The sequence below is a fragment of the Equus asinus genome, chromosome 20, assembly GCF_041296235.1.
Source record: "Equus asinus isolate D_3611 breed Donkey chromosome 20, EquAss-T2T_v2, whole genome shotgun sequence".
In the NCBI taxonomy this organism is placed as follows: Eukaryota; Metazoa; Chordata; class Mammalia; order Perissodactyla; family Equidae; genus Equus; species Equus asinus.
Genome location: NC_091809.1, coordinates 88,806,634 through 88,830,317, shown reverse-complemented (window position 1 = coordinate 88,830,317; position 23,684 = coordinate 88,806,634). Strand labels below are relative to the sequence as shown.

Here is a 23,684-nt window from a genome sequence, read left to right as displayed (position 1 = left end):
TGAGAGTGATCTTGAAATAACTTGAGTGGGAATTGGGAAGAACTTTGTTTTCTCCTTGGGGAGATATATAACACTGCAGAAACATAATATATATGTCTGTGTTAGAGGGGAAATGTGGCTGTTAAACATGAGATCTACTAGAAAATGCACAGTCTGAAAATGAAGAGAACAGGGTAGCATGATGATACTGTGAATTCTACTTACCCCAGTAGCGCCGCATGTCTGTGAGCTCTGAAATTACAAAAATCCGTAATATTAAATATAAGGAAAGGATTCAGCACTGAAAACTATCTCCTCTCCACGTTAAGGGAAGGATTGAGGACTATGTTAAGATAGTGAACTGATGAATGAGAGGATGAACCAAACACTTGGCCACTCTCCATTAAATTTGACCATATAATCAGCACATGATATCCATCCTTGTTTGTCTCTTCTATCCACACCTAGAAATTGTACCGTCTTCCCCATTTATCCCTGCTGTCACAAGATTCCCACAGCCACCCACTTGCTCTAGCATTCCTCACCATTAAACACTCTCAAGATTCCTCTTGGATCAGGAGCTCGGAACACTCTCCTTTGCTCCATAGGAAGAGGTTTTGGCTGCCTCAGAGTCAAGGTCTCACTCCTAGGGATGACAAAAGTTGACACACACATCTCTGACATTTTGTCCCTCTAAAACCATTGACTTCCTATCTTTTTACCCACTGATTCACTTGAACCTTCTTTCCTGAGGGTCTGAGAAAGGAGATAGTAGAGTGCCGACCTGGGAAGCAGAAAAAATGTGTTATGTGCACCTTCTCATTTACCCTCTGTGTGACCTTGGGAAGATCTTGACCTCTCAGGAACAGATTCTTCATTTCAAATAATATCATTAACCTCTCCCTCCCTACTTCCTAGAAATGATATGAAATTATATGAATGAATAGATCTAACAGACTAAACAAAATATTGTTACTTAAAAAAGATTAATGTGTGGAAAAGCAACTGCATGGATGTGGCTTCCCAAGGACATGCCCAGAAAATGAGGTTGCAGAACATGGTTACTGGGTGCTTGAAACGTATCAAGTGGGGGAATGCTGTCTAGAGACGAAGATCTTCATGGTCTGCTCCCTAGTATGGAGGCCCTTGGAATGGCATCTGAGATTTCATGTTCTCAGGGAACAATTACAAATACTTGGAAACCAAACTAAATGAACATCAAACTAATAGTGGTCTAAATTTCATATGTCTGGAAAGAGCCTGATGCTGCCATGTAGGTGTGCAAATTTACACACGAGGATGATGCCTTTCCGTTCTGGCTTCCAAAGTATGGGACCAAGACAGATCAATTGTTTGCACCCGGGCCAAAAGATTCTTTGAGATTCAAATCTGTTTTTGGAAATCTAAACAGAACCATATAGAAGGATTTGGTCTCTTTAATTCCAATGGCAGAATTTTAAATATAAAAGAGGTGTCTCCTATTCTAGGTGCTTGGAAAATAGGGAAGACAGGAGTTTCTCAGGAGAGGTCAAGTGTCTAGGAAATATGGGAACCTGAGTGAGATACATACATGCAAGGTGAAAAATTTAGAAAGTCACAGGGGTCTCATACTGCAATACCTTCTCCGTAACACTACTACTGACCCAAACTCTGCAACTTCTCACCACCTAAATTCCCTACCACAGGATCTGGTACATTCTCAGTAGTTAGAGAACACTCAAGCCATGATTTACGAACATAAATTTACAATAAAACTCCACCCAAATTTTCTTTCCCTGAGCATTATGTAATCCTATTTGAACATCAGATAATTCTAATGGTTTCAAACCTCTCTTCACAGCAAGAAAGGACCATCTCTGGTCTCCCTCACATACCTTTTCATGATGCCACTCACATCCTAGGGAGAAAAGAGGAAACATGAGTCAAGAAGTGATACACTCTCCCCACTTACAAATCTTCATCACATCTCCACCAACACTTGATGTGGTGGGAATAGAGATGGTCCCAATGTGAGGGCCAAAAAGTGAAGAAAACACCCAGAGCAATCATTCCTGAAGGCTCTTGAGAGGCTGTCACATTTCCTTAAAGTTAGAATCTGGTTTTACCCTGGTGGAAGTGCAGCATGAGGTTTCCAGATTCTGGAGATGAGACATATTTATGAGGAAAGCAAGAGATCCATAATTTTCTTCCTAAATGCATAAGGCTCCTCATGAGATGATTTGAATAATCCATCGTTTTTTCATTTATTCAATGGAAATGTAAAGTGATATAATTGTCAAGTGTTATGCAGGGTTTTGAGGATCAACGATGATATATATTATGATAAATAATCATAATATTCCTCAAGAAGTTTGCATGGATTTTGCTGAGGGGACAATAAAACAAATGTATTACTGCAGGCATTTCTCAAATGACTCTTTTCTCATTTTATACACGATCTAAAAGTGACCTCATCTACTCCCTTCAATTCAACACACACATGTGCAGTTGATTCCCAACTGTTTATTCTTACTCAATTTTGCCTCTGAAATGCGGGTTAATATAGTCAGTAGAAAAAAGCCACAGGAGACAGTGACTTAGGATATCTAATAGGTAACTTTCTATTCATCAGCCAAATTGTCTCCTCTCTTATACGTCATTGTCCATAATGTTACTAATATACACTTGGTCACTGTGGTAAAAACTACAATATTTACCCTGCACATCAGTCTCCACCAAGCTGGTTTAATACACATCCTTAGGAGTTCTAGCCATCTAATCTTCCTTATTATCACAGATATTTTTGTCTGTTTTTGTTGTTTGTTTGCTGAGGAAGATTAACTCTGAATTAACATCTGTGCCAATTTCCTCTATTTTCTATGTGGGTTGCTGCCACAGCATGCTGATGAGTGGTATAGGTCCATGCCCAGGGTCCAATCCCACAAATCTGGGCTGCCGATGCAGTGTGCACCAAACTTAACTACTCGGTTACAGGGCCAGCCACACAGATATTGCTTTATTTATTTGAACAGATATGTACCAATGTATTTGGTCTCTTTTACCTAAGGCTTACTTCCTCTATGTCATCAAAAACTAGGCCAAGGTCTGGGTCTACACATGCCATGAAAATGGTTTTGGTCTCTGTGTTAGGGTTTTTTTGTTGTAATATGACAAAAGCCAAATAAAACTAGATGAACTAGAGAAAGGGATTTTGGGGGGCAGTTATAGATTTAGACAAAGTTAGGTTTGAAGCTCAAACGTCGTCATCAGGATCTAGTCTATGTCTTTCTCTAAGCTCTATTTATTCTCTTTATATTGACTTTATTTTCGGTTCATGAAGGAAATATTCATCTCTGATATAAACGTCAGAAGAAAAGATACCTTCTCTACCCAGTTATCGCAAAAAACTCTGAGATCTGCATGGCATTTTCTGAGCTGGATCAGGTACCCATATTAACAGCATCACTGCATTGTTGCTAGAAGGCAATTAAGCTGTGTGGGAGGCAAATTCCTATATTTTACTGCAACTAAGTTTGTTTTACTCTGAAGTATGTCATGATAGGATAGGATGCATATTATAAGCACCAAAGCAAACACTAGGAAAATACCAAAAAAATGCACAAAGGAAACAAGTTAAGGAGAGAGGGAAGAATAAAATCTGGAGACACATAGAAAGCAAATAGCAAACTCCAGAGTTTAAACACAATAGTATCAATAATTGCATTAAATATCCTGGTCTGAATACTCCAATGAAAAGGCAGAGGTTGTAGGACTGGATCAAAAGCAAGATTCAATTATTGCTATCTGCAAGAGACATATTTTGGATTCAAAGACAGGAATAAGGGAAAATGTAAAAATATAGTAAAATATATACCATAAAGTAGTAACCATAAAATTGCTTGTGTGTATATTAAATTAGACTAAATAGACTTTAAGAAAGTACATATTATGAGACAATGAGAAGGGAATTTCATAATGATAAAAGGTCAAGTGCATCAAGAAGACATAACAATAATAAATGTGCATACACCGAACAACAGAGCTTCAAAATACACAAAATGAAATCGAAAAGAAAAACAGACAATTAAATAATAACAGATAGAGATTTCAATACTTCTCCTTCTCAATACCTAAGAGAATTGCTTGTATAAAAACTATGAAGAATTAGAAGACATAGACTATAGTCTCAACCAACTTACTGGAATTGACATCTTTCAAACTATTTCACGCAATGAAGGCAGAATATACATTCTCTCAAATTCACATAGAAAAAATTCTACATACAATATTTTAAGTCATAAAAAAGCTCTATATGGGCTGGCCCAGTGGCATAGTGGTTAAGTTCACGTGCTCTGCTTCAGCAGTCCTGGGGTTCACAAGTTTGGATTCCGGGCATGAACCTACAGACAACTCATCAAGCCATGCTGTAGTGGCGTTCCACATACAAACAACAGAGGAATATTGGCACAGATGCTAGCTCAAAGCCAATCTTCCTCACTAACAACAACAATAAAATAGTTCAATATATTTAAAAGATTGAAGTAATAAAATATATGTTCTCTGATTTCTGAGGAATTAAATTTGAAATCCACAGTAGAAGAAAAATTAAGAAATCACTAAATATTTTCTAAACAAAACACTTTCAAGTGTCCCAAGGGTTAACAGAAAAACAACAAAGTTGAACTGAGTGAAAATAAAAACTAAATAATCAAAATGTATAAAATACAACTAGAGCACTGCGTTTATAGTTAAACACTATATCAAAAAAGACAGTTTCAAATCACTGATCTAAGATCCACTTTAAAAAAAAAACAGAAAAGGAACAGCAAACTAAACCCAACACACACACACAGGCATACCTTCATATATACACACAAACATACAATGAAGAGATTAAAGATGGGAGCAGAAATAAATGCTATCTAAAGGTTAAAAAAATAGATAAAAAATCATGAAATAATAAAGTTTGTTCTTGAAAAACATAAACAAAATTGAGCAAACATTATTAAACTCACCACAAAAATAAAAGTGAAAAACAAATCACCAAAATCAGGAATAAAAGAGGGAACATTATGGTGAGTGCTGTTGAAATCAGAAGGTTTATAAAGGATTATTATGATTAACTATATGAATACAAAGCAGACAACTAAGACAGAATGGAAAAAGTCTTACAGAGATATGAGTTACCAAAACCTGACTCAAGATCTGTAAAAAATCTAAATAAACTTAATGTATAGAAAAATCATATTTTACAGCTTTCCAAAAAGACAAGCCCAAGGGAGATAGCTTACCTGGTGACTTCTATTGAATATTTAAAGATAAATAAGGTCCGTTCTTCACAATTTTTTTCAAAAAATAAAGAAAAAGTGGGAGAGACTCAACTCATTCTATGAGAGAAAAAACAAAACTCCTGGAATCCGAAGTGCATTTGTTCATCTGCAACTAAGCTGGCTCATAAAGAGGCACCTAAAAAATGCCTCATATAGACCACAGATAATAGGGGCCTATGGAATATCACTGGAAAAGAAGTATCTTCTTTCAAATGAAAAATGTTTGCACTGCACCTGATAAATTAATAAAAATTATGTTTTTCCCTGTTATTCAAGCATTCAATTACTCCTATAACTTCTAAAATACAAACAGGGAAGGGATACTGAAGGGCCCAAGGAACCTTCATGACATCACCAGAAAGAACACAACAATAGAGAGGAGAAGGAAACTAGGCTTCATTCTTCCCAGATCTCAGAGGCCAGGGCTTCTTCCCAATTCTTACCTGCAGCATCTCCAGTGTTGACCCCTGCAACCGACGTTCCACATCTGAGATGAGAGTTGTCATCAACTGCCTCTGCTCCACCAGCTCCTTCTCAGACTCAGCCAGGTTCTGTAGAATAGTTCCCTCCTCACTCGCCAGCTTGTGCAGCTCCTTCTGCTCCTCAGAGTCCAGGATGCCTCTCATTTGGTTAAACTCAGCCTGGACACTTTGTCTCTCGTTTTGTATTTGATTCTTCAGAAATGAGAAAGAGAGAAATATACTCAGGCTCTTAGGTAAAGATTGGGAGCCAAAAAAAGAAATATTTTCTTTGGGAAATTTTCACAAGGAAGTGACTTAGAAGCAGGGGAGCAATGCTCGAAGAAGCTGATTTTCCTAATATTTTTTCTTCAGCATATTCCATAATAATGCTCACAAATCTGCGTTATTGAGGTCAACTCTGAGCCAAAGTGGATACCTGGGTGTGGCTGAGTTTTCACACAGCTGTCCAGGAAAGTCAAACCTCCTTGCATTACTCCTGACTCCCACCCCTAGACTCTGTCCAAAGTTGAACACTGAGGACAGAACCAAGAGCCATTGCCAAAAGTCATCCCCCAGAAGAGTCAAAGGCTCAAAACCATGACAGGAAAGAAACAGAATTCACTCGCCATCCTGATTGGAGAGTCCATCTAAGTAAATACCTCCCTCCTGGTATCCATGTCCATTAGGGACATGTTCACTTTTCAACCCCCAACCCTGTCACAGAAAGGATAAAGAGGACTAATCAAATGAATTTTGGACATATCATCTGTCAGGAAACAAAGAGGAAGGGAGTGTCTTGGGAGTGACACCCAAGGTTCTGCCCAGATTTCACTCTAACTCCCTCAGGAAGTGTCTCCTCTTACCTTCCAGGCAGTTCTCTTTTCTCTGATGTTAGCTTCCAACTCCTCAGCTTCCCGCTGCCCCGCCCTTAGCCTCTGCAGAGTTTCCTGAAGCTTCTTCTGTAAGAGAGGAACCAAAGCAGAGTCAAGCACTGGGCTTTCTCAGCATAAAATCATAGGATAAAGGGGGAAGAAATCAGGCTGTTCCCCAGAGAGACTAGAGTTTACAGGAACTGTGAGAACAGCTGTTTAGAATCTATGACTTGGAAGAAAACCTGAGGTGGTGAATGTGTTCTTTAAGACTCAGGTGGTGGAAGTCAGCATTCCCTTTCCAAGAGAAGATTGATTCTCTTTGTCCTAGAAGAAGAAACTTGACCCTAAGGGAAGGAAAGAACTTATATCTCAATCCACCCAGTTCCTCTGTTAACCGTCCTATCAAAGGGATAATGAGAGCTATTCTTGGGCACCGAATCTCCACCTACTAGCACAAGGTACAAATATATCTACTTCTGGTTAAGAGTCTGTATTGTAGGCTTATCCTTTTGTAATTGGAAGGAATGCACAGAAATGGCTTTCAGGCCTCAGAAGGTGAGTTTAGGAAGAAAAGACATCACAGGCCTCAGGGCTATAGTGACAAGGTCATTAAAGTGGAATACAAAGTGTGGAGATTTCTCATGAAGTATCACTCTCTGCCCTCTCTTTTCTCCATTCTGGCCTCTTACCTGATATTCCTGGGCAACCTCGTCCATGAGAAATGTTTGGTGACGACGGTGCTCCTGAGACCGCTCACAAAGCCAGCAAATGACCTTCCCATCCTCCTTACAGAAGAGCCGGAGTTTCTCTTCATGGTGCACACAGAGATCTCTCTTCTGCCCCTCTTCTGGGCTCAACTTGACCTCCTTGAGCCTCTCCACTATGTTGGCCACATGCCGATTAGGCCGCATGTTAACAGGTTGGTAAGTGATTCTGCACACGGGGCAGCTGCCCTCTCCTCCTTGGTCGATCTTGGACTCTTTGTTCTTTGCGGTGATGCAGGCTTGGCAGAAGCTGTGGCCACAGTCTAGGCTCAGGGGTTCTGTCAGGAGCTCCAGGCAGATGGGGCAGGTCACCTCTTCCTTTATGTTCACCAGGATTCCTGAAGCCATCGCAGCTGCTCCCCTGTCCTATTTGACTGACTTCTGAGGCTCCTCTACTCACAGATCTCTGCATGATTGGGAATGTGGAAAGGGACAAAAATACAAAGTTAAGAATAAAATGATACCAGCTGTGTAGAAACCAAGGACAAGCCAAGACCAAAATATTGAAGGACAAAAAGAAAAGGTAGAGAAACAAAGAAGCTTGTTGACCTGGTAAAAAGGACTTTTTATAGTAATTTCAAACACTTTACTCCTATTCAAACCATAGGAGAAATTCCATCCTTATCTGTGCAATGATTGGTATTTTCCTTTAATTTCACTGAATGAAAGGATGATCTGAAGACTTTTCTACCAAGATCCTTGTGTGACACACCATCTATCCTGCTTGTTCTTTCCCAGGCCAAAAGCACATCCTCAATGGTAAGAGCCCCAAACCACTTATGCCTCTGGGGTTTCACACTTGCTCTCTGCTCTAAGCATGGAATGCTGCCCCTGATATCAGTATGACTCTCACTTATCCTTAAGTGAACTCTCTCTAGACCTGTTCTCATATCTGAAAAACTTGCTCTAACTTATTTATAATGTAACCATTGCCATCACTTGCTATACATTTGTGATTTTTCATATAATCATATGACAATGTATGTGTGTACATGATAAGATCAAACCCTTTATCAGATGTGTAAATAGAGATAATGAGTGACTCACAAAGGTTATTTATCTTCAATTCACAGAGTTGGAATGAACCTAATCTTTGGGGTCCTACTTCAGAGGTCTGGCTCCTCCTACTCCACAGAGTTTTTCAAACTCGAACAAAGGAAACTTCACGGATTCAATTAAAACCCAGAAGAATGGGGCCTGTGGAAGTGAAGAAATGCAGACTAGTTTGGATTTTCTGGGGAGCCTTGTGTTTATAAATGGAGAGATTTTCAACTTGACCTGGAAATATGCCAAGGACATTGATAAGAGCCTAAATGTGTGTGTGGATGTGGATAGCAGAGAGGGAGATGGTATGGATATCCTCAAAGGGTCACACATGTTGTACCTGCAACAATAAAAACACAGGTGAAATGAATTTGAATCTTCAGAAAGAAGGCTCAAAATCTTTGTCAACATAAATCAACAAATTATCATTGATGATGAATTATGTTAGCATATTTAGCTCTGCACTTGGGGTGTGAAATGTTAGATCGATCCAAAGTGGAAGTGAGGAGATCAGTTAGCAGGCATGCACATTGAGGGACAAGGTGATGAAGGGAATGAAGAGTACCAAATGAGTGAGAGACAAGATAAGGTAGAAGGATAGGACTGCGACTTATTTGGATATGTGGGAACAAAGGGTTTCCATCAGGTTCAAGTTCTTTCTTCTTATAAAGATGATATTGGCTTACACTTCTCCTAGTAAGTTTTTTTTATTTCTTTCTTTCTAGGAAACCTACTGGGTTACAATAAAGTGGAAGTTCAGCTGCCTTGATGGTATAAATGGCTCAGTGTATAAAGTGATTTGTGCTGGGAAGACCTTAAGTATATGGCCCGATGTATAAAATAATTTCTACTAGGAAGACTTTATATAGACCTTAAAAGCCAGTGGTAAGCACAGACTTCATTTTTCACAAGTGAATGTGACTCTTATAATCAAATATGTCTCTTTTAGGGCTCTGGAAGCTATGCTCGTGGGCTGTCACAAGGTAATCAGTGCTTTGTAGTCCTAGGCTTATCTAACCTAGTTTTACAGACATTCACCTAGTTTGGCTTCTTATAAAGCTGCGATGACAGAGATAAAGCACTTCCTGTACCACTCTAATATCCATCACTGAGAACTCACCAGAGGCAGCCATGTAGGCATGCTGTGACTGCTGTCCGGTATCCCCCAGGTAATCTATGTGAACCTGGCAATTTATGTATTATTAGGTCACATAGATGGAAATGGTCATCCAGATTGCAAACTGCTGCTGCTAATCAGTCAGAGGGGGGATCACAGAATGGCAGCACTGTTATGCTTATTCTCTGCCCTGCGCTCAATATGGCCCTGTGGCCACCGTCTAGGATTAGGAATTCTGTCAGGAGCTCCAGGCAAATGGAGCTATGAGGCAATAAACAATGAAGAGGAGATCTCAGTAGATATTAACATCTTGATAGTTTCCAAAGTTTGATGGTAAAAGAAAACTCTCCAGCATGAGACAACCAATAAATTTTCCCTTTGCTATGCACAAGGGAGGGAAAAGCTATAAAGGCTGCATGGAGACAAAGTTAGACATTCTGAACGTATCTACTTGTGCAACACACATCATACATGAAGGGAACCTGATAAAGAATGAGGCTGAAGGTGAAGTAGAAGTATAATACAGCTAATAGTACAGATACTGAAAATAGTTCAAAGGTCTTATGCGGTTAGACCCTGGCTGCAGAGACCATGGCTTAGATCAGAATTTGATGAATAGCAAGATCAGAGATAGTTATCACACCAGGGGTAGATATTACATGATAATGCCTACACCTGTTTATGACTCAAGCCGTGTTGCAAACATGGGGGGCAGGCCTAAAATTATTTCTCATCCTGTTCAAGATCTAACCAATGCATCAAGAGCTTATAGTGCAGGAAGGAGCAGAGCATGCTCTCCACAGTGGGATTAGAAAATTATTTTCATAATGGGCTACAAGGAGCTAACGTCAAGGCAGCTGCCACAATGGACACAGAAGGGCAATGTGCAGAGGAGCTAGAGTCCTCTCCCTTGGAAGATGACCCCACCTCTACCTAAGCAGTGTCCCAAGGGCTCAACAGCAATCAGGGAGATAGATATGGGAACATGAGTGGTGTCTGACTGATAGAACTCCCAGGTCGGTTGGCTGATATAGGTGTCAGGTGATTGTACCTTACACATCAGTCTTCTGACATCTGAGCTCATTAGAATACAAACTCAAAATGTTCCACAGACGCCAGCTAAGAACAAGTGAAAAAAGACATTAACTATGTAAAATTCCAAACAATAAGGATATGGACAGAATTTCCTTGTTTTGTCACTGAAACTAAAAACTGTTTCTGTAACCATGATGAAACTGCAAATTACTGATGTTAAATGGAAAGAGTCACTTTTCCTAAATGAAATGTAAAGATAAAACTGCTATGTTTTATTTGCCAAGTAGTCATCTAATACTGGTCAATATAAACTTCTTGTAATCCCAACAAATTAAACATTGGAGCAGAAAAGTAACAAATCAATCCTAAATTCCCATGGTAACTGGCATGACAAAGGTGTACTGTACAAGATCAGAAGACAGTTGCCTGACACTGACTTATGGCTGATGCGGGGCCAAGAATGTGCAGAAGAGGTGACAATCTCCAAAGTCAACTTGGATAAATTAAGATTGGGTCACATGATGGGAAGTCAGAGGGAGAAAAGGGATTTGACTGGTGTCCTCCGTATGCCTGAGAAAGATGGGTGTAGATGTATCTTCTTCAGGAGGTGAAAGTGAACACAGAGACTTCCACACTCTAACTTCCTTCCCTCATGGGTCTCAGGATCTTGTTGTCATACTACTTCTTCTGACATCTTCTTATATCATTAACATCAATCAAGTAACTCCTTTTGTTTATTAAAGTTGGAAAAGATACTACTTCTGGACATTCTACCTACATTTTCCTCTTGCTCCTGATCTCTCATCTGAGTTTTGTTTCTTTGTGACAGATGTGGCTCATGGAGAAGGATGAGCAAGGTTAGTGATTTTTAAAGGAACTGCACCAATTTCCTGTGTCTGGACAAGTGAATCCATGTCAGGTGTCACTCTGTCATGGTTCCTATGCACAGACAGGCCTAGCTGAGAATTTATCTATAGAGTCATGCAGAAATACTAGATTGCTCCACTGATAGACATTAAACTGCTAGGATGCAAAGATCCCTCTGCCTGCTCCTGTTGTTGGGGGAAGGGACTTTCTGCTTCTGGTAAAGCCAGGAGTCTGCCTCTCCTTAGCAAGGTACAATTCAAAACTATAGAACAGGGAGGAGACAGAGATAAATTCAGCTTGGAGAAATAGCAGTCTCTCCATGAAACAAAGAAAGTTTTTCACTTTTACAAATTCCCCTTCTTCCTTTTTTTTGTTTTTGGTGAGGAAGATAGGCCCTGAGCCAACATCTGTTGCCAACCCTCCTCTTTTTGCTTGAGGAAGAGTGTCACTGAGCTAACATCTGTGCCAATCTTCCTCTACTTTATGTGGGATGCCACCACAGTGTGGCTTGAGGAGCTGTGCTAGGTCCACACCCAGGATCCCAAACTGCAAACGCCAGGCTGATAAAGTGGAGTGAGTGAACTTACCCACTATGTAACTGGGCGGGCCCCAAATTTCCCTTCTTTTAAGGGCACATTTATCCCAGACTGTACTTCAGTCAGCACTTTCAGCAGGAAGCCTGTGACCTGGATCTTCATCCTGCTTCAGAACAGCTCCCTGTAGGTAAATTAAACTCACCCAAGCAAATTTAGATTTTTACTCTGAACTCACCCCAACTCTGCCTTCTACAAATTACTCAACAAACCTTCAGACACCAATGGAGAAGTTCTGTTTCCTCGGAGGTGAGTGAAGGCAGGTCACCGGCAGACACGGTCAGGATTCACTCGGCAAACCAGGGTCCTGATCTTCAGGAAGAGAGCCCAAGGAGCCAAGTGAAAATGAAAGTTAAATTCTTAGCAGAGTGCACTTAAAAGGAGAAGAGAAGCTATGGACCAATGAGAGGCCTCCATACAGGGCCCTTGGGAAATGACAAGGTTTATGCCTGAGCCAAATGAGTCCATGAGTGCTTTCTCATTCCTCTCTCAGTTCTAGTCCGCGAAGCTCTTCAAGGTAATTCTATCTTTGGAGCACTAGGCTTACTTAGGCAATAGAATTTCACACACACACACCTGCTCTTACAAATGAGCTGTCATGAGAGGGGAATACACTACCTTCTTTGCTACAGAGCAGACAATTATTGGCCAAGTAGCCCATTATTTCTATTTCTCTTACCTTTAAGTAAGTTGGGAAAGAGTCGGAAATAAAAATGCCAAAAGACACAGGGACACCAGCCTGTACTTCAGGAAAACTCGGTGCTGCAGCATCTGCCCTGCTGTCCCACTGCAGGAGAACAGGCTTTCCTTCATTCCTGAGGACTGCTGTAGCCTTTCAGCTCACTGGAAAGAGTCTGGCTGACCAGGAAAGGGAAACACTGACCTTGACCATTGCTGACAGAGCCCATGACCAAAGTTCTGACCCTTCCTCTATCACTGTAGTAATAATGGGAATCAGCAACCTGAGAATGAAGATTGATCTTGGTAAATACAGAAAAGGTTTTCCATTGATAGAAAATTACTGTGGAAGTAGAAAAGAACATCAAATCAACTTGTACCTAGTATAGTCATTTAGATTAAAGAGGCTGTTCCAGTAATTAAGGTAAAAAACAGGCTAAGTAACTTTGAAAATGATAAAACCTACTTTTCTAGTGAAGAAAAGTTTATTATGTGCACAAAACAGTATTGTTAACTAAAGTCATGTACCATATAACAACGTTTCAGTCAATGATTAACCAAACATATGATGGTGGTCCCATAAGATTAGTACCATAGAGCCTAGGTGTGTAGTAGGTTACTATCTAGGTTTGTGTAAGTACACTGTATGTTCACACAATGACAGAAGCACCTAATGATGTATTTTTAGAAATTATGCCTGGCCTGAAGCTATGGACAACCGTACAGGCAGAATGTTGTAGAGTAGATCCCTAAGACTTATTTATCTTGCTAACTGAAACTTTAAATCTATTGAACAGCAAACTGATAAAAACTTATGTTAATCTCGTGTTAAATGTCCTTACCACAATTAAAAAAATACAGTTTGACTGATAGCAGACTATTATATAGCAAAGTGAAAAAGAATGTTTAGAGAAAAAAATTAGAATTCTGTACTCAGATAATTATCTGTAAGTTCAAATAGAGATATTTGAAGATTTAAAAAAATATTTATTATGCAAAAATATGAAATTAAGAAATAATCTGTGATTCTTTAATCAGGCTAGTCTGTTTCAAAGATCAGCAAAGGTAGTAATATATAAAGAGGATTAATTTCTTCTTAAATTAATTATTGCAATTCACAGAAAAAGTTTAATCAACATTAATCTGGATCAGTGCTTATGTGCTAGGAATGAGGAGGCTACTACAAACATTCTATTTCCTGTCATCTGAGATTTTCCTATGATGCCCCCAGCAACTTCTGCAGATCTGGATCCCCTGCATTCTTCCTCCTACCCTACATCATAGGGAATCTGGTTTCTACATTTCTTTGGGGAGTATACTACAGCAAGGGCACGTGTACTTGAGGAACCCAGATCTAGTTCTAATCCTGCCTTGTCCACTCTTTAACTGTGGGACCATGGGAAATATCTCATAAGTTTATCTATTCTTTCAACTACCTGATAGGAATCCCTTCTTCACTTGACAATTATGAGGTTAACTGTGATAATGATATCCTATGTGTATATATATATTTATATAGACAATTATATATATATATACTTATGTATGTGTGTGTGCATGAGTGTGTATACCATTCCCAGACCAAGTATTTTCTATTTTATTCCACTGGGTCAGGTTATTACGCTTCTATACCTTGATGTGGGTGCTGGGCAGCAGGCTTCCCTAGTTTATAATGCATATCCTCTAAGAAAATGTGTAGCTTTGCTATCCTGGGTAAGTCTATCCCTCATGCTCATTTGAAGCTGGTTAAAAAAGAGAAGAATAGTGCATAAGATTTTCTACATGGTGTATACTCATGTGTTTTACCACAGGGAAACAGACTGAACATCAGAAGCCTGTCCCTTATAAAAGTAGCTGTCCCTAGATATGGCTCCTTCTGCTGGACAGATTTTGGGAAGCCCCTGATCTAGCAGTTTTCAGACCTGTTTCCAATGAAATGCCTTAAAAACCATCCCAGCCTTGGTGTAAAAAGTTCTATAGAAGAAGACTGGAACTGGAGTGGTCTTGACCGTGGAGTCCAGAAACTTGAGAAATGAGATTTCAGTAGAATCAACTATGGTTCCTCTGAAGAACACAAGTCTGTGGCAGGGGATATTGACACAGCGTGTACTTTTCAGTAATCATCAGAGAAAGTATTTATTTTACCATGCAGGGAACTTAAATAGCTTCCTTACATTGAGTGGCACTGAGTTTTACACAAGGATCTAAGAGTTAAGTATAGTTATGAATTCCAATTTGTATTTTAGGAAAAGGGAACCCTGAATTTATTCATCATTATACATCTTGTAAAACAAGAGACAGGATTTGAACTCAAACAGTCTGTACATAAAATCTTCACTCTGCATACTTATATTGTTTACATTTTCCTTTCCTTGACTCCCTGATTAATCCCATGTATCCTGGGCACCTTATGGACATACAGTCAAAGACTCCTTAGTTGGTGATGATGGGTGGAGGGTGTTTATGGACTGTTGTAGATAGCAAGGGTGGAGGCAGACAGGCTTTGCCATGTCTCTTCAGATCAGTGATAAAGGGAAATATGGAGAAATGGTAGGGCCAACACGTTATATCAATACTGTACCATCTTAAGGGAGTAGACACCTTTCTTTGAGACTATACAAAAGGATAAATGGTAAATAAGCATCTCTCCTACCTCAAAACAGACACTCTTACATCCCAAGGATGTGTAAAAGTTCTATAGTAAAGAACGGAGACACGAAAGAAGATATGGTAGAAATGGTGGAGCTGAGTTCAGGTGTAGAGATGAAACCCGGGGCAAGGGGCACTACAAGAAGCAAATGAGAGAAGACGAAGTTTCAGATGCTGTGTTTGAACCAAGTGACGGGAGCTGGAAAGTTCCAAGTATTGAAATAATGGATAAGCAATCTGATAAAAGTGACATTTAGAGGACTAGATGAGTGACCCATGGTTTGTGACATGGAAAAATTAAACAATGTCTAGGGAACCAGCCTGGTGGCATAGTGCTTGTGTTGGCATTCTCCACTTCTGTGGTGTGAGGTTCACTGACTCAGATCTGGGGTGCAGACCTGTGCATTCCTTGTTAGGCCATGCTGTGGCATGCATCTTACATGTAAGGTGGAAGAAGATGAAAACAGATGTTGGCTCAGGGCCAATCTTCCTCATTAAAGAGGAAGATTGCTGGCAGATGTTAGCTCAGGGCAAATCTTCCTCAAAACAAAAAAAAAATCATGAGACAATTTCTGCTTCATCGTCTGGGAAAACCCTAACCTGATGGGGAAGAACAGCTATGGAACTAGTCAAGACCTTGAGGTCTGAGGTGGAAGAGTCCACAAAGACATTGTACCCAAATTAAATCTGTAACCCTATAACCCAGTAGCCATATAGAGTCTGTATCTGGATTAAACATTTGTCTAATTTACATTTGGGTCAAAACCAAACCGAGAGATCTAATATCTACTGAGGTTTCTTGCTTTATGGTATACCCTCACGACGCAGGCAATCTTCCTAGACACATCTGCTTTCCAGCAATATTTCCCCGAGGAGAAACACTAGCAGTCCAAGATGTCAAATGCAGAAATATCACATGGATATATATTCCTCAATGTAAAAGTGTGCACAACTCTGACTTGTCTGATCCACAGATAGGACAATACTTCAAAGAGCATTGACCGGATTTAGCATCACATTGGCTGTAGGAAAAATTACAGGGTCAGGTGAGGGATGGAAAATGGATATGTCTTTTGACATTGGGAGGATGAACGCTGGGAGCTGAGTAGGAGGAACTAGTGTTCAGGGGTCAGAGATGAGTAGGACACTTAAGGATTGTTGTACTATGTATGTTTGGAGAAGAATGCATGAAGCTAAGATCATGAGGCCTATTAGTAACCACAACTTCTGAAAAGGGATCGGAACATGGAGATTTGAAGACCTAAATTTATTCTTATCTCAGTAGCATTGGCCCTCTGTCAGCTCTGAAAAGACAAAACTTGCAATGATGTTGTCAGAACCAAAGGAGTAAACACTGATACCTATCCTCTTTCTAGAGGGGGTCCAGGGAAGTGGAGCCCTGTGAGGCTATGAACTTGAAAATGAGAAGACGAAGCAGAAACCTGGACATTCTCTACTACATCTGATCACATCTTCAGCACAGGATGGCTCTCTTTCTTCTCGGTCCGACTTCTCTTTCACCCACTTCTAGAAACAACATCCACTCCTCCATATTTCACTCTTACACTACAAGAATCCCACACCCACACCATTCCCCTGGCTCTTATCACCTTTAAGAACTTGCAACATCCCAGTCAGATCTGGAACTCGGAATGCATGCTTCAGTGTCTTGGAAACCATTTTTGGCTCTTTCAAGGTTCAGGTCTCACTCCTGGAGAGGACAAAAACATTGATCATTGCACACTTCCAAACTTCTATGTCTCCAAGACCACTGTCTCCCTCACCTATCACTTCATTGATGCACTTAAATCCTCTTCATGGAGGATCTTTAAGGGGGAAGAAGGGAGAGCCCTGGCACTGTACCGAGTAGAAATCTACTCTTGTCTACCTTTCCATTCACCCTCTGTGTGATCTTGGGAACATCTTCACCTCAAAGAAACTCCAGGCTATTCCTTCTAAAATGGAAAAGTTAACCCCATACTCTCTACCTTTTAAAAATAGCATAAAATTAGATGAAATAATGTACCTTTAAAAGGTATCTGATGCCTCTAACTAAAGTATTTGATACATGGAGAAATCACTGCCCTCTCAGAGGCTTGACTAGGGTGAGGCCAGACATGTGAGGTCCCAGGAAGATGGTCAGTAGAGCAGCTTCAGAACCTGGCTATTGGGGAGTTAATGTTATCATGTGTGGGACTCCACTGTTGAAACTCTGAAGGGTCTCCAAAGACTGTTATCCCAGTATGAATGCCCAGAGATTCCCATCTGAGGGCACATTCTCAAAGGACACGTTACATTCATTTGGAAAAGAGGAAGTTATGATGACTCAATTAATAGTGGTCTGAATTTCACGTTTTTGGGAAGTCTTTGATACTGCCAGATAGGTAGTCAACTTTTACATAAGAAAACTATTTTTCCTACAAGATGCTAAAGTACGTGAGCAAGAAGAGATTAATATTGGCACCAAGTCAAAATCCGCTAATCCCAGACACTTGAGTCTAATTTTTGGAAATCCAAAAAAAATCCTCCAAAAATCTTATTTTTTCTATTCTCAGGAAGAAAAGTGAATATAAAGGAGCTATCTTTGTGAATAATTTGGGGCCCTGGGACAGAAAGAGGACAGGTTGTTCCCTGTGATAAGACATGTACCTATGAAATATGGAAACAAGAGCTGAGGCAGAGACTGAGGTTTGGCTAAGATGAGTGAAGTTACGGAGTTCTGATACAGCAGCATTTCATTTCTTATGCTTCTATTGACCCTAATTCTGTGACTCTGAGCTCCCACCACCCGAATTCCCTACCATTGACAACTCTGGTCTGTGCTCAGGAATTTGAAACAATGTAATACTCAAATTTCCCAGCTCTGTGATTTTTTAAAAAATTCTGATTGATCTCATAACACTCCTGGCTACAACTGTGTCTTCACACAAAACTGACAGTACCCGGTCTCACACACATACCTTCTTATGATGTTAATCACATGCTGGGGAGAAGAAGGAAAAGGTATCAAGTATAGAATTGCTAGATTTACAAAATAAAAATTGATAAATTTTAATTTTGTATATATAACATTTTTTTTTCAGTATAAGCATGCACCCTGCAATACTTAAGATAGCCTTCTACTAAGAAATGGTGTGTTGTTTATCTGAAATTCAAATTTAAGTACTCATGTCATATATTTTGTGGCAACTCTCTAAGGAGTGATAAGCCCTCCTACCCAACAAAGTTTTACCCACCTTCCTCCTAACACCCCCAGGACCCTTTGATTTGATGTGAATAAATAGATGGTCAGAATATGGGCATGAAAATATAGACATAAGACCCAGATCAACAATCCTTGAGTACTGCTGAGAGGATGTGTTTAACTGAGGCCAATGGAAGGAGTGTTCATGGATTTTCACAAGGTAATCAGTTCTTTGTAGCAATAGGTTTATCTAATGTATGGTAGTTTTACATGCATTCACCTAGTTTGGCTTCTTATAAAGCTGAAATGACAGGGATAAGTGTTTCCTGTACCACTGTAGATCTATCACTGAGAACTCACCAGAGTCAGCCATGCTGGCATGCTGTGTCTCCTTTCCAGTATCCCCCTGCTAAGCTACATGGACCTGGCAGTTTATGTCTTATTACATCTTATATATGGAAATGACCATCCAGATTGCAAACTGCTGCTCGTGGTCAGTCAGAGGGGGGATCAAAGAATGGTAGCAACGTGATGCTTATTCTCTGCCCTGGACTCAATATGGCTTTGTGGTCACAGTCTAGTATGAAGAGTTCTTTCTGGAGCTCCAGGCAAGTGGGGCTATGAGGCAATAAAATCGAAAGGGAGGATTTCAATACATGTTAATGTCTTGGTATTTTCCAAAGTTTGAGGGTAAAAGAAAGATCTCCAGCATGAGATAACAAATAAATTTTACCTTTGCTCTGACAGGGAGTGAAAAACTATAAAGGCTACATGGAGATGAATTTAGACCTTCTAAAGATGTTTTGTGCCATGTTCATCCTATATGAGGGAACCTGGTAAAAATGAGGCTGAAGGTGAAGCAGAACTATAATCCAGCTAATCGTACAGATACTGAAAATAGTCCCAAGGTCATATGCAGTTAGCCCCTGGCTGCAGAGACCATGGCCCAGAACAGGTTCTGATGAATAGCAAGATCAGAGGTAGATTTTATACCAGAGGTAGACATTACATGATAATACCTACTTCTCTTTATGAGTCAAGCTGTGACACAAACCGGGGGGTGGGGACTAAAATTATTTCTCATCCTGTTCAAGATCTAACCAATGCATCAAGACTTTCTGATCCAGGTAAGAGCAGGGTATACTTTCTGCCATAGGATTAGAAAATTATTTTGATACTTGGGGTCTAAGGAGCTTATGTCAAAATAGCTGCTGCCAGAATGGACACAGAAGGGCAGGGGCAGAAGAGACAGAGTCCTCTCACAGGGAGAATGACCCCACCTCTACCTAAGCAGTGTCCCAAGGGCTCCACAGCAATCAGGGAGATAGATATGGGAACATGAGTGGTGTCTGCCTCATAGAACTCCCAGGTCAGTTGGCTGACATAGGTGTCAGGTGATTGCACCTCACACACTGGTTTTCTGACATATGAGCTTAAAATGTTCCACAGATGCCAGCTAAGAACAAGTAAAAAGAGACATTAAAGACATTAACCATGTAAAAGTCTAAACAATAAGGATATGGACAGAACTTTCTTAGTTTGTCACTGAAAAGAAAAATGGTTTCTTTAAGCATGATGAAGTCACAAATTACTGATGTTAAATGGAAAGAGTCACTTTTCCTAAATAAAATGGGAAGCAAAATTATGCTCTGTTTTATTTGCCAGGTAGTCATCTAATACTATTTAATAGAAACTCCTTATAATCGTAGATAACACTGAAGGAGAAAAGTAAAAACTCAATTCTAAATTCCTGAGATAACTGGCGTGACAGAGGCATACTGTAAGAGCTCAGAAGTCAGGTGCCCGACACTAACTTATGGCTGAGCGGAGGGCAAGAATATGTAGCAGAGTAGATAATCTCCAAAGTCAACTTTGATAACGTAAGATTGGGTCACATGAGAGGAAGTCAGAGTGAGAAAAGAGATTTGACTGGTGTCCTGCATATGCCTGAGTAAGGTGGGTACAGCTGTACACTCTATAGCAAGGGAGAGTACATACAGAGGATTCCTTACTCTAACTTCCTTCCCTCATGGGTCTCAAGATCTTGTTAGCATACTTCTTCTTCTGAACCCTGTTTATATCATTAACGTCAATCACGCTACTCATTTTGTTATTAAAGTTAGAAAAGTTACCTCTACTGGACATTCTTCCTACACGCTCCTCTTCTCCTGATCTCTCATCTGAATTTGGTGTCTTAGTGGCACATATGGCCGATAGAGAAGGATGAGAAAGTTTAGTAATATTTTAAGGAACTTCACCAATTTCCTGTGTCTGGACAAGTGAAGAGGTGCCAGGTGTAACTCGTCATGGTTCCTATGCACAGACAGACCTAAGTGATGAGAATTTATCTACAGAGTCATGCAGAAATACTAGATTGTTCCACTGATAGGCATTAAACCACTAGTATGCAAAGATCCCTTTGCCTGTGCTCCTGTTGTTGGGGGAAGGGACTTTCTACCTCTGGTAAAGCCAGGAGTCTGGCTGTGCTTAGCAAGGGACACTTCCAAAGTCTAGAACGAGGAGGAGACAGAGATAAACTGAGCTTGGAGAAATAACAGTCTCTCCATGAAAGAAACAAAGAATTTCTCTTCTCCAAACCTCCCTTCTTTTAAGAATACCCCTCCCCCAGATTGCACTTCAGTCAGCACTCTCAGCAGGAAACCTGTGAGCTGGGCCTTTTTCCACCTTCAGAACAGCTTCCTGAACACAAGTTAAACTCACTCAAGCAAATTCAGTTCTTTCCTCTGAAGTCTCACAATCTCCATCCTCTACAAACTAGTCAACTCACCTTCATACACCAACGGAACAGCCCTGTCTCCTTGGAGATTTGAAGGCAGGCCGGTAGCAGATGTGGTCAGGATTCACCCAAAAAACCAAGGGCCTGATCTTCACAAAGTGATCCAGGGGAGGCAAGTGAAAATGAAAGTTAAATTCTTGAAGGAGGGCAGAAAAGGACAATAGAAACTATGGAACAATTAGAGGCCTCCATGTGAAGCCCCTGGGCAGTGACAAGGTTTGCACCTGGGCCAAATGGGTGAGTGGCTATATTCTTATTCCTGTCTCAGTTCTAGTCCTGGAAGCTCTTTCTGGCTCTTCAAGATAATTCGTCCTTTGGAGCACTAGGCTTCCCTAGGCAATGGAATTTCACAAAACCACCTTGTCTTGTTTCTTTACAAGTGAGCTGTCATGAGGTGGGAATGAAGAACCTCCTTTACCATGGTGAGTACCAAAATGAAAGCTCACCTGAGGGAGCCATATAGACATGCTCTCTACCTGTCCTGCATCCAGTAGCTAAGCTAAGTGAATCTGGCCAGTTTATATCCCATGAGGTCATGTGAGAGGGAATGGCTATCCAAATCTGAAATTGCCTCAGGTGGTAACTGAGAGGGCTTATCACAGTCAAAGCACAGTGATGCTGACTTTCAGAATGTGAATTCAATATGGCTGGAATGACACTTTTCCTAGACTGGGAAGATGAAACGCTATGAAGTGTCATTTTTTGGCATTGGTATCCAACACTATTTAACATATAATCTCTTTATTATAGCATATGAAAAATAAAGGCAGAGCATAATCGTGATGGCTAATTTTCCAAGTCAAATGGACTAGCCATGAGGTCCCCAGATTAAACATTATTTCTGGGTGTGTCCATTCGGATATTTCCAGAGGAGATAGACATTCAAACCTGTTGACTCAGTAAACTACATTTTCCTCCACATTTTGCGTGGGCATCATCAAATTTGTTGCAGGCCAGAATAGAAAAAAATGGCGGAGCAAAAAAGAATCTGCCCCTTTTCCTTTTCTGCCTGCCTGTCTGAGCTGGGGCTTAGGTCCTCCTCTCCCTTGGATTAGGACTTGCACAACTGGTTGCTCTGCTTATCAAGCCTTCAAAGAGAAACTGATTATACCACCAGTTTTCCTGGTTCTCCAGCTTGATGACAGCAGATTCAGGAAGTTCTCAGCCTCCATAATAATGTGAGCCAATATATACATATATATGTATATATATATAAAATTGGTTCTGTTTCTCTGGAAAACCCAGACTATGTATTACTGTATTTAGTAGTGTAAAATTCTAAAACTCTGTCTTAAGTGGCACAGGTGAACTGTGATAATGATAATGATACTGACACAGATGAACTGTGCTATTTCCAAAGCACTGTGCCTAAAAATGCCTTGGAATTTTGAAGTGTACTAGGAGGATGTTGTAGAGATTAGAATACCCAAAGTCAACCTTAATCCAGTAAGATGTAGTCAGATAAGGGGAAGTCAGGATAAAAATGAGAGAGCTTTGGCAGGGATCCATCATCTGAGTGAGTCAGTCTGGAGTGAACTGTGCTTTTCACAGGAAGAGAGAGGGTCAAATCAAGAGACACTCTTACTTTAACCTTTTCTCATTGGTCTCAGGATCTTGTTATCATGCCACTTCTTCTGATGTCTTTTCATATTATTAACACCAATCAAGTATCTCATTTTGTTTCATTAAACATTGCAAAGATATCCCTTAGGGAAATTCTTCCTACATGTTCCTATCACCCCTGATCTCTCAGCTGAGCTCTGTTCCTTGGCAGGAGATATGGCCCACAGGGAAGGAGAGGCAAGGTTAAACATTCACCACTTACCATTCATGTTCATCATTCAACTTATGTCCTAGCCGATAAATTTGGTCTAGAAAAACAAATAAAGGTATAAATAGCAGAAAAGAATTAATAAAACGGTCTCTACTTGCAGACGACATAACAGTTTATGTAGAGTATCAAAATAGATTTAGAGGAAACTTTTAGAATTAGTAAGTAATTTAAGCAGGGTCATAGGACACAAGGAGAAAATTTAAAATCAATTATATTCTGTAATCTGGCAGTGAATAATTGGATAATTAAATTTTAATATCCCTCTTCAACAATGTCCCCAGCTAAACTACCCTGAGGAGATAAAGAATGCTTCACTTTCTACCCCTGGGTGATTAGATAAGTCACCTGGTTTGGCAAGGTTCCTGGCACTGGGAGACATGGTGGAGTTGCAAAGGGTATGAAATCAAAAGCAGACCTAAGAATGAACAATATAGAGAGATTAGGAATCCGAATCCATCGATCCTCCATCATCATCCTTGAGAAAATTAGATGAATTTTGGG

General features: G+C 40.2%; 1 protein-coding gene across 20 annotated transcripts in view; it reads right to left on the bottom strand.

Moving 5' to 3' along the window:
- LOC106830222 (tripartite motif-containing protein 5-like) overlaps positions 1–21,465 on the bottom strand; it is a 34,631-nt gene extending 13,166 nt beyond the window's left edge. Inside the window, exons 1-12 of one of the 20 annotated variants that reach the window (XM_070490904.1) lie at positions 21,341–21,465; positions 20,685–20,881; positions 16,979–17,079; positions 12,254–13,003; positions 12,036–12,147; positions 8,433–8,582; positions 7,311–7,791; positions 6,613–6,708; positions 5,732–5,962; positions 1,854–1,876; positions 525–625; positions 205–231 (exon numbers count right to left, since the gene is read on the bottom strand). In XM_070490904.1, coding sequence (XP_070347005.1) covers positions 205–231; positions 525–625; positions 1,854–1,876; positions 5,732–5,962; positions 6,613–6,708; positions 7,311–7,733 — 901 coding nt within the window. In that variant the 5' untranslated portion in view covers positions 7,734–7,791; positions 8,433–8,582; positions 12,036–12,147; ... (2 more) ...; positions 20,685–20,881; positions 21,341–21,465. The other 19 variants (XM_070490907.1, XM_070490910.1, XM_070490912.1 and 16 more) reach the window with 19 other exon arrangements.
- Positions 21,466–23,684: the final 2,219 nt, after the last annotated feature.